Below are 16,370 nucleotides of genomic sequence, written 5' to 3' on the forward strand. Positions count from 1 at the left end.
GGAGCATCCATTCGCATTCTAAGCCTAAATAATCGTATTTGAAAGTTTACAAGCTGCCCCGCTTTGCTGTGTAGCTGTTAGATAAGGTGACATATTACTAGAGGATTTGTGACGCCATGCCAGGCATGTTACTTCTTCTTACAATCTAACAAGTTTAAATTTAAGTTGAAATCTGTGATGGCGTGATGAAACAGGAGTCACAAACATATTTGAACCGAATTTGAGTAGCTAGAAATATTATGTAAAGCAATATAACTGGAGCCCAAACTTTAAATATGATTTTTCTACAGAAGCAAATGATGTGATTACCGTTTAAGTTGTCAGCTGGAGAGATGGTGTGGAATGAACCTTATATGGGAAAGTTGTGTCAGTGACTTGGGAAATGATAAAATTTAAATCCGGACAAATACAAAGCAGTGAACTGTGGGTGAAAATGTGTATGATCAGCGGATGGAAAATGAATGATCAGGAAATTAAAATAAATTACAAAAGTAAATACCTTTAGCTTTGTGGCTGGAGGCACTCTTCTTGAGAGGCATGGCTCGTTTGTTGAGGGTTCCAGACGAGGTGCTCTTCGATATCTTGCCTCCACCTCGCTCGACAGTTTTAACCTTCTCCGGTTCACTATTCAATGACTACAGGGGAGGGAAGAGGGGTTAGTATTACAGCTCACTGTTCGATGACTACAGGGGAGGGAAGAGGGGTTAGTATTACAGCTCACTGTTCAATGATTAAAAAACGCCCCGGCCTGGAGGGAAGTTTAAAATTAATCCACGGAGAAGGGGCACGTGTGGTCTGAAAGCCACTGGTATAAGTGTATAGTATAGAGTTTATGTAATACAAGTGTTGGGATATAAAGGGAGAGTAGTAAAGGTTAGCACCCTACACCAGTATTCCTCCCGAGCTGATAACCACTCTCCGAGTGTACACTTGTACATCATCCCGAGTGTGTTATCATGTGTCTTGTAGGGTTTGTTGTGATATATTTAGACCTCATACAGAGAATTACGGCACGATGGCGATAAAATAGACTCCCCCCGCCCAGGGGACAGAACATTTTTGTTTTGACACGTGACATATCTTTACCAATCAAATACACAATGATTGTTCTAACTTTTAAAAACAAGCCTACTTCATATTGAAGTTGTTGTTTGTAGATGAGTTAGTGGCTAAACGATTTCCTTGTTTCAGCAAATTTGAACTAACAAGTAATTCCTATTTAAATTACTATGAAACGCGGTAAATTGATGCCCATTAAACTGTAAAGTCGGTTATGGCATGTTTAACAAATGCACTGCAACTAACACCGCAGGAGTTTTTAAAAACTTTATTCAACAATAAACCACAAGTTTCTCTTCTCCAAAACACACAGACAATACATTACAAAGCTAATTGTAAACAACACATAAGAGAACAAAACAACGCACAGAAAAGAGAAGGTGCGTGACGTTACAGTAAACTGCTAATGCAGTGGATATGACACCTTATATACACCGTATCTTACAGAAGACTACCAGACGAACATATGTGGAGGTTATATTATATATATAGGTTATATAATATATTATATACCCTGCACCCTGACTAACTGTGCAGCTGACATGTTAACTCTACATAGTGCTGAAAGCGTTACTGAATATCAGGGTATAAAACCGGGCTCAGAGTAAGGTAAAACATGTTAACAGTTTGTTGAGCTGTATAAGGTTGTAGGGCTGTATAATTGTAGGCGGTCTAGAGTGTGGACAGTCTTAACATCACTCAACTATGTGGTATTCACAGAACTAAGCTGTGAGAGAGTAGTTGACACCAGGGGTTACTTACTACTTAGGCTATCTTTGCGTTATTGGAATTAACATAATGTCAATTATTGGTATTGCTTTATCATTATCATGGAACGAATTATTTGTCCATCAATCTTGATTGTTCCAATTGTTATTACAATCCTCTTGCATTGCATGTCAAGAAAATACTTTTTGGGATACTAGATCACAACTTATTAACAACACCAGAAGTGTCTATTTTTTAGCAACCGTAAGTTATCTAAAGTATTTTTGGGGTGGAGTGAGAAAACCTTACATCAAAACATCTAAGGACAAAACGAATTTATGTTCCTCTCATTGGTTCTGGAAGGTTTAAACTGAAACCCATGATATGTGACTACGAAATTTCTTTATCCAGATCGATCGAAGATCAGTCCACCTTGAAACATGATCTTGCTCGTAATGAATTTATAAACAGCCGAAGTTTGAGGTTTCTTGGAAAATTGAAACGCTTTATAACTTACATTCGTTCTAGAACATTAGCATTATATTACATTATATTACATTACAGCTGAGTACGTATAACCTTAAGTTTCAACTATAAATATACATCCAATGGCAAGCCCAAATATGTGCAGAATGTGTCAGGACATACTGAGAGCCTGAGCCGTGTGGAGGAATTACACATAAATCCATATAACAGTGTGAGCACAGAGCAGAACTATGCTGAGGAAGAGTTGGGAGAAAGCCATGCAGAGGAAGAACTAGAAGACAACTATGCAGAGAAAGGACGAAGATACACCATTCTGAAGAAGGACTAAGAGAGAAATATGCAGAGAGAGAACACGCTCAAATACTAGCATGGTAGAAATGCTCACCCGGATATGTCCTCATCGATATATAAAGACCGGTTGAAAGTCTGGTCGAAAGTTCAAAACTGAAGTGGTTATAAATCTCCCTACATCGTGCAGTTAAGGTGTGTTTTGTGATTAGGAAGTTATTAAGACCACAAATCATAACAGACGATGCTAAATTTACACAAGTGACTACTCATGGAGATTTTAAACTAGTCGAATTTTAAGTTTCAACCAAACTTTCGATCAGCCGATTTTAACCGATGAGCACAGAGCAAGCATCCGGGTAGCCTGATTTGAACCGACACGAAGATCAAAGAAGTTGAAGAGAGACACGAGCCAGCGTACGCACTTACACAGCGAAATGAGAAAATGTCAAATATTCGATGTACAGTTCTGACATAACGCTGTCAAATTTGTCAGTTTCCGGTGAGACTAAATTTGTGTCATATGTTAACTGAGAAACGTTAACTGAGAAACGGAGCTAAGAATATTACAGCTACGTAACATGAAGTAGAAATATCTCAGAACGAGGTCGGTATTGTGCCGTGTTGGTCCGTTCGTACAGAAATAGCGGCACCAACATTATTACACCATTTATTTCATTAGCTAATTTGCTTTTGTTCCGTAGAATAATACACAGGATGGGCCGAAATGACTGTACCCGTTTAAGCTATTGCTACACCACCAGTCACCACTACCAAAAGAACATTGAACACAAATAATTTCTATACGGCCGAAAGTTGGAAAATTCAACAACCCTGTAGTTCAGTGTACAGCACAGAAAACAAAATGCAGGTCAGAACCGGGGATTGACGATTGGATTTGTATTGGTAAAAGAACGTACAGTTAATGTTGACATAACATTGACAATCTAATTGTGTACAGGGTTGCAGGGCGTGAATGTGCCAGTGTACTGAGTTGTGTCAAATGCTTGTTAGTATATGACCACTATTACGCAATCGCCAATCAGGAAGCGGCTGTGTTAAAACTTAGAAGTTGTAACCGAAACATCTGATCTAAGTCGACCCGGAATTTAAAAGAAATCACACTATAGATTGTTATAGAATGTGGCAAGAAGTAGCGATCAACACTTCAACAGACACTAGTGGCGGTAAATAGAATTAGGAACAACCGCAACTAAAACATTCTGTCTGGAAAATATCGCTAATTATCACACGTTAAAGATCAAAATAGTACGCTTGCCAGAGCTTACATTAAGTTAGACCGAAATTCTACAGCTGGACAGTAATTTTATTTAATACTGTTTCATTACGACAATTTAAAAACGAGTCAGTAATTATCAAACACAAAATATATTGTGGTTTATGTAAGAAATAGTGACGCAAAATGAACGGATGTACAAAAAATGAGAACGGACAGCTCATAGTTAATTGGTGGTTTGATAAAATTGTGCGTGTCTCAGTCTGCTTGGGAGTTGGGAGAATTAAACCATAACCACTATCCAATATGCATTACACTGCGATTCCCCACCAATTACACTCTAATTAACTACCAATTACACACTAGTTAACTACCGATTACACTCTAATTAGCCGCTAATGAGACTAATCCAGTGACAAGGAATGCTAGTGGAAGAGGGAGCTATTGGATACCTCGTTATGGTGTCGCACGTAGGTTAAATGGGAAAAATAATGGCGAGACTGACGAATGATTGATTGAAGGTTACTGTTATGTTAGTTGCATCCAAAATCACAGCATTTGAGACTTGACACCTGCATTGGGAGTAATGAGCACAAATACTGGAGATGAATATTGTAAGATGAGACGATTATGACAGCCATCATGCTCAAAGGTGTCGATTATCAAAATTGAGAAAAGCTAATTTTAGAATAATATTGCGAAAGAAGGGGCAAGTAAGACACAACAGCAAGAAATATTTAATAACCGTAACATAAGAACATGAGGTGTATTTGCAGCTGCAAACAAGCGAACACATTATTAAGACGGAACATAACACGTCCCCATGACATAACAGCTGACAAGGCGTAATACTAGAAGTACAAAGGTTAAAGGAGACTAAGAACAGGGTATTTCAGGAGAACTGGCTAAATAGCGTGCAGGTCATGCAAACAGCTACTGCAGGTGTAAAGTACAGGTCATCCAGGTCGACGGGAAAAACCCCGCCTGTATCACACGGGATAAGATGAGATAAACTGATGTACAAATGTGGAGTACTATAGAGAGTACGTCAATTTAGAAGATCGGTCAGATCTAAAGGAACAGAGTGTGGTTTAGGATATTATATTACAGATTCACAACTTTCTAACTTTTAAAGGTCATGTGATATCCAACCTGATCAGGTGATTTTGGCACTTTTAAACGTGAGTTTTACGCCGTGCCATATAATACCCTGTATATTACAGCGTTAAGCGAAAGTGGTTACAGTGAAAGGTAGGGGCTCTCTGGAGCGTGACTAAAACATTAGTAGATGTCATCTGGTAGCGTCTACAAACATGAAATAATTATCGGACCATCGCCAATAAGGGACTATAGAGTATAGGCGTATATAATGTAAGGGGAGGAGTTTGAGTGCTTAATGAGCTTGGCTTCTAGCCAATGATACTGGTCAATCACGGACTAACTACTACTATCTTAATTTATAATAATCAACTTAGAGCGTGAACTCTTTATTTATATGCGCATATATATTGATTTGAGACCAAATTCCAGCCGGCTCATGCTCTAGAGCCGGCTGGAATATATAAGATAACATCAGAGCTGATAACTCAAAATTCTTTATAATGCATATTATTCATAATATTATGAAGCATTGATGTACAATAATATACTGTATAATTATTTAATATTCCGTGTACTATAACATTATTCTCTCACGTAACATAAGAGCTAAGTTAGGTAGCTGAGAATTTTAAGGTTTCTCAACTTACTTGACCAGCGTATCAGTCAAACCGTGATACTTTACTAACGTGTAGCTACGTGGGTGTCTGATAACGGAATCTTAGGAATGCACGGAGAAGTACACATATCAGGACCACCCCTAGTATATTATAGGGAACTAAGTTTATAGTGTTAACGTTATTTTTAAAATTTAGAACTGGTCATTAGTACTGTATACTGGTCATTAGTACTGTATACCACTTGTCCTCTTACAGTGACGAATATGTGAAATTAAGTTATTTGTGAACATCACACCGACCAGATCATGTCATATTAATAATATAAGCCACAGAAGCAATTAAACACCTTTGTCACAGCTAACCTTGTAATATGTAAACCATGTGTTCACTGCTCAGACGCATTAATTTGCGGCGGTTGCGAAATAGCATAATTTACCGAATAACTTCTGCATTTGTATGTGTAATTGTGCAATAAAATCAGGAAAGATGCGAAATCGCATAATCTATCAAAATTTGCTGCATCCGATAAGCTGATAAGCAGGTCTCTGCATAATTAATTAATAAAGAAATAATACGTTATATCGTGAACATGAAAGGACCATTAAGTAAACAGTGACACGACTGGCACGTGCACAACCTTCTAAACCATCCTGAAAATAACCATACAGGATACACACAGTACAACTTTACATGTTAAAGGTAAGAAGGCACACACACAGACCTGAGGTAACTTTTCCTTGTTGGAGTAATGTTATTTAATAAACTTAAGCCCAGTACCTGGCCTGCAGGGTAATTATAATATGGCTCCTCTCTCTCTCTCGAACAAGTTTCCACAATCGATAACACGTCCACAGTGCAAGTGGGTGTGTTCACTATGTTGCTACTTGTAGGGCTTCCTTACACCTGTATTTACTAGTTGCTGAATCTCAATGAAACCCGTGATTTCCATCAGAAGTTTATTAATAATCAGATCATATTCCGATTCCTCGCTGTATGAGTTTGGTTATAATCTTTCAAGACCTAGCAAAGTAACTTAAAATAAACGTTATTGTAAAATGGAAATGGTGCGCTGATTCCCCGAGTGCTCTACAAAGAACCGTATCAGCAGCTATGAGAACAACTATGCTATCAACAGAATGTTCCGCAAAATGTTTTTTGAACACGATTGGAAAGAATTAAAAATCGATCATCGTGCAACAAGTGGCACGAAACATGTCATTTTAAATTCTAAACGTATAATGTTGTTTAAAACGAATCATTCATCTAATTAGCTGGCTAAACAATGAACTTTAGTGCTATTTAACAATGATTGTAACATTTCGATACGGAAAGCTTGAACGGCAACGAGCCAACAACCATTCGAAGATAATATTTTTTTCACCGCTATCACATTTTTAACCACTATTATCTGTAAAACGTACTCTCATTTTAAAACTCGAAAAAACAAAAATTCATAACAAAATAATACTGAGCACGAGGAATCAAAGAAGCTAGTTTAAAAGTCTTGAATAGAAAGTCAGTCACGTTCGTAAACATCATTACTTAAGAGCTTTTTAAAGCCTCATGTAATATCACAGGATACATGTTCACTTGATTTATAACTTTCTTTGTAGTTTGTTCCCACCAATATTTACACTTTACAGGGCTACAATCCTACATCCTGGCTACTGCACTATACCCTGGCTACTGCACTATACCCTGGCTACTGCACTATACCCTGGCTACTGCACTATACCCTGGCTACTGCACTATACCCTGGCTACTGCACTATACCCTGGCTACTGCACTATACCCTGGCTACTGCACTATACCCTGGCTACTGCACTATACCCTGGCTACTGCACTATACCCTGGCTACTGCACTATACCCTGGCTACTGCACTATACCCTGGCTACTGCACTATACCCTGGCTACTGTACTATACCCTGGCTACTGCACTATACCCTGGCTACTGCACTATACCCTGGCTACTGCACTATACCCTGGCTACTGCACTATACCCTGGCTACTGCACTATACCCTGGCTACTGTACTATACCCTGGCTACTGCACTATACCCTGGCTACTGCACTATACCCGGCCCTGGCTACTGTACTATACCCTGGCTACTGTACTATACCCTGGCTACTGTACTATACCCTGGCTACTGCACTATACCCTGGCTACTGCACTATACCCTGGCTACTGCACTATACCCTGGCTACTGCACTATACCCTGGCTACTGCACTATACCCTGGCTACTGTACTATACCCTGGCTACTGCACTATACCCTGGCTACTGCACTATACCCGGCCCTGGCTACTGTACTATACCCTGGCTACTGTACTATACCCTGGCTACTGCACTATATCCTGGCTACTGTACTATACCCTGGCTACTGCACTATACCCTGGCTACTGCACTATACCCGGCCCTGGCTACTGTACTATACCCTGGCTACTGTACTATACCCTGGCTACTGCACTATACCCTGGCTACTGCACTATACCCTGGCTACTGCACTATACCCTGGCTACTGTACTATACCCTGGCTACTGCACTATACCCTGGCTACTGCACTATACCCGGCCCTGGCTACTGTACTATACCCTGGCTACTGTACTATACCCTGGCTACTGCACTATATCCTGGCTACTGTACTATACCCTGGCTACTGCACTATATCCTGGCTACTGCACTATATTGTCGGCTTAGAGAACATCAATTAATCAGGTTATATCTAGAGATTAACATACTCAGTATATTGTTTTCTGTACTTACAGTAACTCTAGGAGACGGGAGAGGTATTCTTGATACTGGACTACGAAGAAGGTAACTACTAGACATTCTCAAAAGTCAAGGGAACTTAGGGTAAACAAAGAAGATAACTTTGTGACTACACAAAGCAAAACAAATGAGTAACTGAGTTTTGTAGGTATTTCAAGGTCCATACATACATTATTTTACATCCTAGTTCTGTTAGTCATCAATGTTTATCCATAATTTATAATTGAGTTATCTATGCAGACTTGAGGGATTTTACAAATCACTGTACACCATTGTACTGTGAGATTGGAGGTACTCTTCAGAGTTATTAGAGAGATTAAAAAGGAGCAGAAAAACTTCGAGTCAATGTTTAATAAACATATAATATTATAATAAATAGTTTAATAAACGGTCATTAAAAGTTTATTTAAAGCATATATTGGGTCATATTGGAGCCGGAGCCTAAGACCTGAATATATCACAAATTAATCTTGTCCAGTGTTAAATATACCGACCATGTACACACACAGCACAGTGAAGAACAAACTACATTATAGAGTTCACTAACCAGAGTCCCATATATCCTACTACTTACTAGCCACATAATAGCGTTAAATAATATGTAACACTACAGACAGATAAATTGGAACAAAAGCTAAACGTGTTATGTACAATAGTCAATATATGGATATTGCAAGAACAGCAAGAAAGGCAGAGCGCTGTGCATTATGTAACCTGTGCTGAGTGTTGCGAGTTATATATAGGTAATTAAACCAATTAACCCAATTAACCAGCTCCACCGCTAGCAGAGTTAGGAGACACGGAACAGGGCCGGACCCAGGCTTGTCCCCGTGACGAATCAAATTTGGATGGGGTTCAGTGGAGACTGGAGAAGTAGAAACAAAGTTAACATGAAATATGTGAAATATGTTAGTATGTTGAATACACATCAAAAAAATATACATGTTGCCAGTGGGCGTGGGGAGGAATGAATAATGAGATTTTGTAATGCTCAATGTATTTTTTTCATTGTAACTTGGAGAATCTGTTCCGTGAATTTGAAATTTCGTTGTAAATACCAATTATTAAAGTATTAATATTGTAAACTGTGCATTCAATTTTCAAATGTTACCCATTATATTCAATGTATTTACCAATTGTGTGACACAACCACATGACACAACGCCACACGTTCCGGTAAATTCCATTAAACTGTTCTATTTTTGATCTCCTTCCAAGCTCTTGCAGACAGTAAATATGAGATGAAAATTGATTTAATATTCAAATGTATCACGTACATAGTTATATTGTTTCAAGTTATTAATTTTCCGCTCGCATCAAACTTTAACGTGCTGATGGCCTGATGCATGTCAATTGTTAGTTCATATTATCTGTAGAAGAATAAATCCAGATTTAGATCTCTTAAATCATCACAATATTATCAGGCTCGTGTTCGAGATTAACATCAGGAATTAGAGATTTGAGAGAGAGAGAGAGAGAGAGAGAGCAACAGGGGCTGGATACAACATCAGGAGATAGAATTACAATATACATGATTATACTAAAATTAGCTATATTACATACGTAATTACCCTACTTAATACGGTAATTAGTACACATAATCAGACAATAGACCAGTCATAAGCCGGTTATATGTACAGACAGGTATACAGTGTTAAGATTACACGACCTAGTCGGCACTATCTGGTCACTTCATAAGGGCTCCAAGTCAAGGTGTCAGCAAGTTGTGACCTCTACATTGGGGGATAGTATACTCACAATGTTTAACAAGGCCACACGAGCCACTTAATTAACTAACTCTTGAGTAGTATGTTAAGTGTAAGATTAAGTTATGTAGAATTACGTAAGTCACATTACATTATTCTAAAATACTATGTACTTGTCATAATAAAGCCCATGATTCGTAAAAAGTTTCACAATGAAGCTTATGATCTGGAAAAATCCTCAGTCGGCGTGGTTGTGCATGCTTTTGAGGTAGATAATATCATTCTCCAATCAATAATTGACTCAACTTCATCTGTATCGGTGTGGTATCTTCAAAGAGAGCACATTTAAAATCAGACAATATGTATCTATCTGTTTAAACAACCAGCCACCAACCTCATGACTTCTCGCGGCTGAGATCCGTGCTTTTAGTCCCGCCGGTATCAGACTGTAGCCATACTTCAGTCTCTTCTTGCTGTACATCCTCTCTTCAACACTTCCACTCAGAACAAGAAGTCCTAATTAGGGCTACCAAACACGGCTACTTAGCGGCTTTAATTTACAACAAGTACACTGGAAACAAACGAACAAGTGCAGATAGCAGTATTATACGGAAAAAGAGCAGGAGCGGAGAACGATGCTATGCATGAGCACTGTATGTGTACTAGTTTCGCAAGGACAACAACTTGCTTTCTCTTATTCTTGCTCAATATACACCATCTCTCCAGTGCTCTATGACACTATATATATACTTCTCTCTCTTTCAATACAATACGAGCTACTAAATAATAATCTGGTGTGACTTACTGCTTGTTTGCTAGTCACAACTATGGTCATTTGCATTCTTCTAGACGTTTAGAGCCTAGCCATACTTCCGATCTTGAAAGTTCACTAAATAGCACAGGTTTTAGGTGTTGTAGGTTATAGGTTCGTTTGAAGATGGGCCTCATTATGGTAGACACTTAGTCCAGGTCCTTGAAGTTATTGTCCAGAGACCAGGCCAGAACTATGACATTGATGGTAATTTCAGGAGCGTGAGAGATGATAATGCACGATTTCTCATTGTTTCCATCTCAATGAGTATAAACAATATGGTTTTATCAAGTTGTCATCGACTGGTGAGTACAGCAGCCGCTTTTTTACAAACCAGCCTTTTCAGAAACAATTTTAGCAGAAGCATGATATTTAGAACCTACCACCTCTCGCTTAGATGTATACTGTTAGACTAGCTACACTAATGTGAAATGTAGAGTTCCTCCAAGATGTACAGGTACTGGGTCTACTCTCTCAAACTCCTGACACTTGGACACTGGCCACTCACAAAAGGTATTATTCCCTGGCACGGGGTAGACTCTCTGAAGAACACTAAACCAACACAATAGCCTGCATTATTTAGCGACCCACATAGGATAGTATTCCTTTACTAGTACACAATACAGAATACAGTGTTATATTGGGTATATTATTAGGTACACCACTGTGTCCTGCCCAACACCGTGTAGTCACGTCACCGCTGGGCTTATTGTAACAGTGATGCCAGACTAACATAGGCCTAGGGTGGGTCAGGAGACAGAATTATACAACATAACACCAAGGTATTGGAGTTCAGCATAATATAAAGTCACTCGAGCTTTCTTGTATTTTCGATTTCAGTAAAATCATATAAGCACGAGGGCAAAACATCACATCAATACAACTGTCCCAATACAATTATTTCTGACAGATAATTTGCTACAATATTTTAAAACCTAAAGCAAAAATTTTGGACATATCTATGTGACATAATAGCTCTAAGGCACGAAATTTCCTACATTTTAAAATTTAACGCAAAAATTTGTTCACATAGTTTTAAGGCAGATAATTTGCAACATTTTAAAATTTGAAGCAAGTTTTTTGACTCAGTTCACAGTTACATCAGTGCACTTGTAATGTTAAAACTAACAGAAAATCCGATATCAGCTTCTACACTAATTTTCCGGGGTTTCAAGATAAACCTTACACTTTAGTCCTAGGTGTTGTCAAAGTTGTCATATATTATAGGCACTGACTTCATCTCGGCTATTTTATATACTAGATATTTGACACAGCAGTACACCACGAATCCCGTACCATTTAAAAGTGTACTTGTAGTCTATAACTACACCGTTATCACACATTAAATATGCAGACGAATATTTCGTGGTGCATATTTTGATACCTTATAAATTATTCTAAGGAAATGCGTGACCGATACATGGCATATCATAGGATTATTTGACACTTCATACGCTACTGCGCACATCCTAACATTTAATCATTATCTCTCTCTGGAACTTAATCATAATCAGCTAGTAGTGACGCTGGGACACGTACGAACATGTGCAGTGTAGAGTTGGTGAAGAACTATATGATACTATATAAGCTGATATTAATGATACACGGTCGCGGTGGACGGTCGGGTGGGTATAATAATAATATGATATCTTTGACTTTAGCTGCTAATAAGGCTCCTTGACCACACAGGATTACTTACTGGTAAACGAATGTACTTGTGCCAGTAACCGGTAAACACATGTACTTGTGCCAGTTATAACTGACTCTAAAGAAATGTATTCGTGCCAGATATAACTGATAAACAACCGTGGTGAGGACGTAATCGGTTGGGTTGATACGTGTCAAAATCTCACGTCTCCTGAGTCCTGTTAGATGACAAGATGTGTCAAACACAGACAGTGACAACCTTTGTTACACTCAAATATAGATTTAAGTAATCTATCAAATGAAGATTACCTGGTCACATCAACAACAGCAGCTGGCAATATATAACCAATATATTTTGATAACTTTACGTCCGGATATTTGGGTGGTTTGTTAATTACATGACACGACAGTAAATGACAGTGCAACTTGTCTGTGTCATAATTGTAATATGATGCACCAACATTGCTTAACCTCCCCACACCCTGGAGTAAATATTACCAATTTTTGGTGGATTATGGGCCAGATAAGAGATGAAGATATGAGGGACAAAGGGTAGGGATAGGGTCCAGGGAGTAAGGGATAAGATCAGGTGATAGTAAGCAGTTCTTAACTAGCCTCATTGAAATGAAGTTAAGCACACACTCACCAAAAATTTAACAAAAAACCTCCAATAATAGAGTAGGAATTAAGGTAAGAATAAGGGAGCCTATTTATCAATGTAAAATTCCATTATTACATACTCTTTTCTATAAACAAACCTCATCAGAAGGTACACGATCAGATAATCCATCAGAGTTAACTAGCCCTGCTTGGAACAGGTCATCAAACCTCTGTATTATCATCTTCTCTCTGATTTAAAATAAGTTTTAACTCAAATTGTGGGTGTCCATGATTATCTTAATCGGTTCGGTATTTGGCAGGCAAATATAAATTTAATATCACAGTCAACTGTGGCTCATAATTGGAATAGTTTCATTCATAGCAGATTATCCGCAGGTAAATGAGAAAAACAAAGAAGATAACTAACTTTTGGAAAGGAAGAGTTCTGCGCTTGAGAATATCATTCCTGATAGGTTCCCCAACAAGTTTATACACTTCACACAGTGTATCTACAGCCTGGTCCCTGACTGGGGCGCTATTGTCACTTGCTAGCTCCAGTATGGACGGGATTACTTTACTGATTGACAACTCCTTGTGTCCAAAACTGAGAAAATGTGGATATGTTAGACGATATAATATTCGATAATTTAGGCTACTCTAAAGTCTAAGTGCTAGATTAACTTATCACTAATTTTCCTCATCAAAACTTTTGGACAAAACACGTCATGTTAATTATTGTTTAGAGACTGTTTTGAAGATATCTTTAAATAGCACTAGAATGAATATCTTGAACAGTCAAATCGAACGAGAATTATGAAATATAAACATGAATTAGAAAGCACATACTTTTGCAGAGTCTCAGAAATGCAGAGTAACATTCCCTCCCTAACTTTAGCATTCTTATGATCCATTACCTTTGGCACTATTTCATCCAAAATCGTCTGAAAAGTGATCAATGAACGAATGAAGAAAAGAATACCCATGTCAACACATCTACTGATTGCTGCTGTATCTCACTCCCTGTAGCCAACTTCAATTGACAACATTATTCGCCATACTGTTCAACAACACTTATTATAGTCGCTATACTGATTCAAGTGTGGCAAACCTTTGGAGTTTTGACGTAGCTCATCAAAACTTGTATGAGAGAAGCTGCCTCTTTTCTTACAGAATCTTTAGTATCTCCTAATCTGTCTATTATAGCAGGAAGCACTGAGAATGGAATTTATGTTATGTGTAAGGAAATAGGCGGGTCACGTCTAAAATTTGATAAGATTATTAAGAAATAACGTGTGACCATGGAGAATGCACAGATAACGAATAATAAGTGAACAAGATGTGTGAACAGGGAATTAGGATGAAAAACGTCGAGTGTGGTGTCTTAAAATGAAAGATACCACGGCCACATTATATATAATACAAGAATCACAACTCGATCAATATAACAACGAAATTAACCACCGTTCCAGAATAAAATCAGACAAAACACATGGATTTAACACTTTTTCTTTTTACACAACCGATAACATTAGTTACCCGCATCTATCGTCACTTTGCCGTTTCCTCTTAAATCAATGAGATGGTTACAATTCTGGCTGTTTTGTCTCCACATGATCCTACAAAATGACAAAATCTCAGAAAATCTGTTCAAAACTTACAGGTACTGAGGGTTGGAGCTAAATCCTCGCCCATTCGGGTTGCGATCATGGTGATAGCCTTCAAAGCTACCAACGATATCTGAAAAACAACATCACAAAATTAAAAATAATAAACTTGCTTAGATCTACGAGTTTTACTTACTTACGGTCTACGTTTCACAGACGATACCTAACTCAGACAAACAATATCTAGTTCAAACTCATACGGTACACAGACGGTACACACTACACAGACGGTACACAGACGATACTGAGACGAGAAACGAACAGCTGGACACTTCAAGCAGTACTGTCGAGAGACTACAAACATTCACGAACTTGAGAGTTTAAACACCGCATACTATCTGTTTTCTTTTTAAGTAACACATCAGTACGGCAAACTATCCAAGTTCTTGTCAATAACGAAACTTGAAGCAATCACGTGAAAGAGGAGGAATTGTGCTCTAGATTTGGCAGAGTAACACGATCTCCCTAAAGGCGCCCTACTTCATTTATCAAGATTCTGCGAAGTTTCCCGACTTCCGCTTGATCAGGTGGTTGAAGGGGCGTGGTTTTAATGTTCATTGTTACTCATGTGTGTCAAACAAAAGAGTACTTTGATTGAATTTATCAGCTCCTTATCACTTCTGCCCACTGTGTGAAAGCAGTGCTTGTTGTTGGTTTTGACGGCCTCAGATCTTGACTCTTCTCATGCTGTGTGAGCGCTGTGAAGACGATGTGAGACTCGGATCTGGGTCCCGAAATAGCGCTGACATGTTGCGGGACTTCCATCTGTTTCACAACATTTTAACGGTAACACTGAAGGTGTCACTGGAGGTGACGTTGTCAGGGGGATTCAAATTAACGGCTTGGTATTCGACAGATTATTCCCTGACTGTTCCTATTGAAATGTGGAATGTGACTGTACCACTAATTAGACGCGGTTGTATGTGTAGCAGCTCACTAGTAATGTGTAAAGATGTCCAGCATTTTTGGAATCATTTTAACTCTGTCAAATCTTTAAAGTAGCATCCGAATTTTAGGCCAACATAATGATTCTTAAGCTTGAACTCTTAAAATTCTGTTGAATGTTCAGAGTTGACACGCAGAATATTTCTTATTTCACTACAGTTTCTGTAATTAATATTCTTCACTTGCTCTCATGAGGCATATGGAAAACATATTCAAGTCGAATTTGATAGCATGATCTACCATGGATCTGCCATGTTAAATAACGCATCGGTTACTGGTCAATCATGAATCATACAAGTACGCTAAGTTCAGTCAGACATCATTTAACTGTTTTGAAGAGAAGAATTGAACAGTTGTATGATCACTTTTGATTATGTTAACATATTATATCCGGTATTTAATGATTTATATGATTAGAATTTGAGAAGCATTATACTGGACTCCGATGATGGCAGTGCCACATTAATTAATCATTGTCACAGATTTGGAGAGGGGCCAAACATGGATGATTTGATTAAAATAGGCAAGTATGGTTGAAAATGCTGCCGGTGGATTAGTTTCTAACTTCCAGTTCCCGTTCCAGTGAAATTGCAAGCTAATTAGAAATACAGGTAGCAATCTGCAGAATCTGGCAATATATATTTTAAATGCGCTGGGTGTATGAAATTAGAGTGAAGCTGGGGAGTGCAGTCCGAGTGAGCTAATAAAGGTCGTATCAGGGCACAATATAAC

At 38.3% G+C, this 16,370-nt stretch overlaps 1 protein-coding gene across 50 annotated transcripts in view; it reads right to left on the minus strand.

Annotated features, from left to right (window-relative positions):
- The window catches only part of LOC134811536 (CLIP-associating protein 1-A-like), a 35,871-nt gene that overhangs the window by 18,414 nt on the left and 1,087 nt on the right, over positions 1–16,370 (minus strand). For 28 of the 50 annotated variants that reach the window (XM_063818444.1, XM_063818420.1, XM_063818459.1 and 25 more), the window contains exons 2-8: positions 14,688–14,766; positions 14,138–14,241; positions 13,876–13,970; positions 13,457–13,633; positions 13,188–13,278; positions 500–635; positions 310–348 (exon numbers count right to left, since the gene is read on the minus strand). In XM_063818444.1, coding sequence (XP_063674514.1) covers positions 310–348; positions 500–635; positions 13,188–13,278; positions 13,457–13,633; positions 13,876–13,970; positions 14,138–14,241; positions 14,688–14,766 — 721 coding nt within the window. The remainder of the gene's footprint in view (positions 1–309; positions 349–499; positions 636–13,187; positions 13,279–13,456; positions 13,634–13,875; positions 13,971–14,137; positions 14,242–14,687; positions 14,767–16,370) is intronic. The other 22 variants (XM_063818461.1, XM_063818458.1, XM_063818456.1 and 19 more) reach the window with 1 other exon arrangement.

Source organism: Bolinopsis microptera, chromosome 2, assembly GCF_026151205.1.
Source record: "Bolinopsis microptera isolate Bmic1 chromosome 2, MBARI_Bmic_1.0, whole genome shotgun sequence".
NCBI lineage: Eukaryota > Metazoa > Ctenophora > Tentaculata > Lobata > Bolinopsidae > Bolinopsis > Bolinopsis microptera.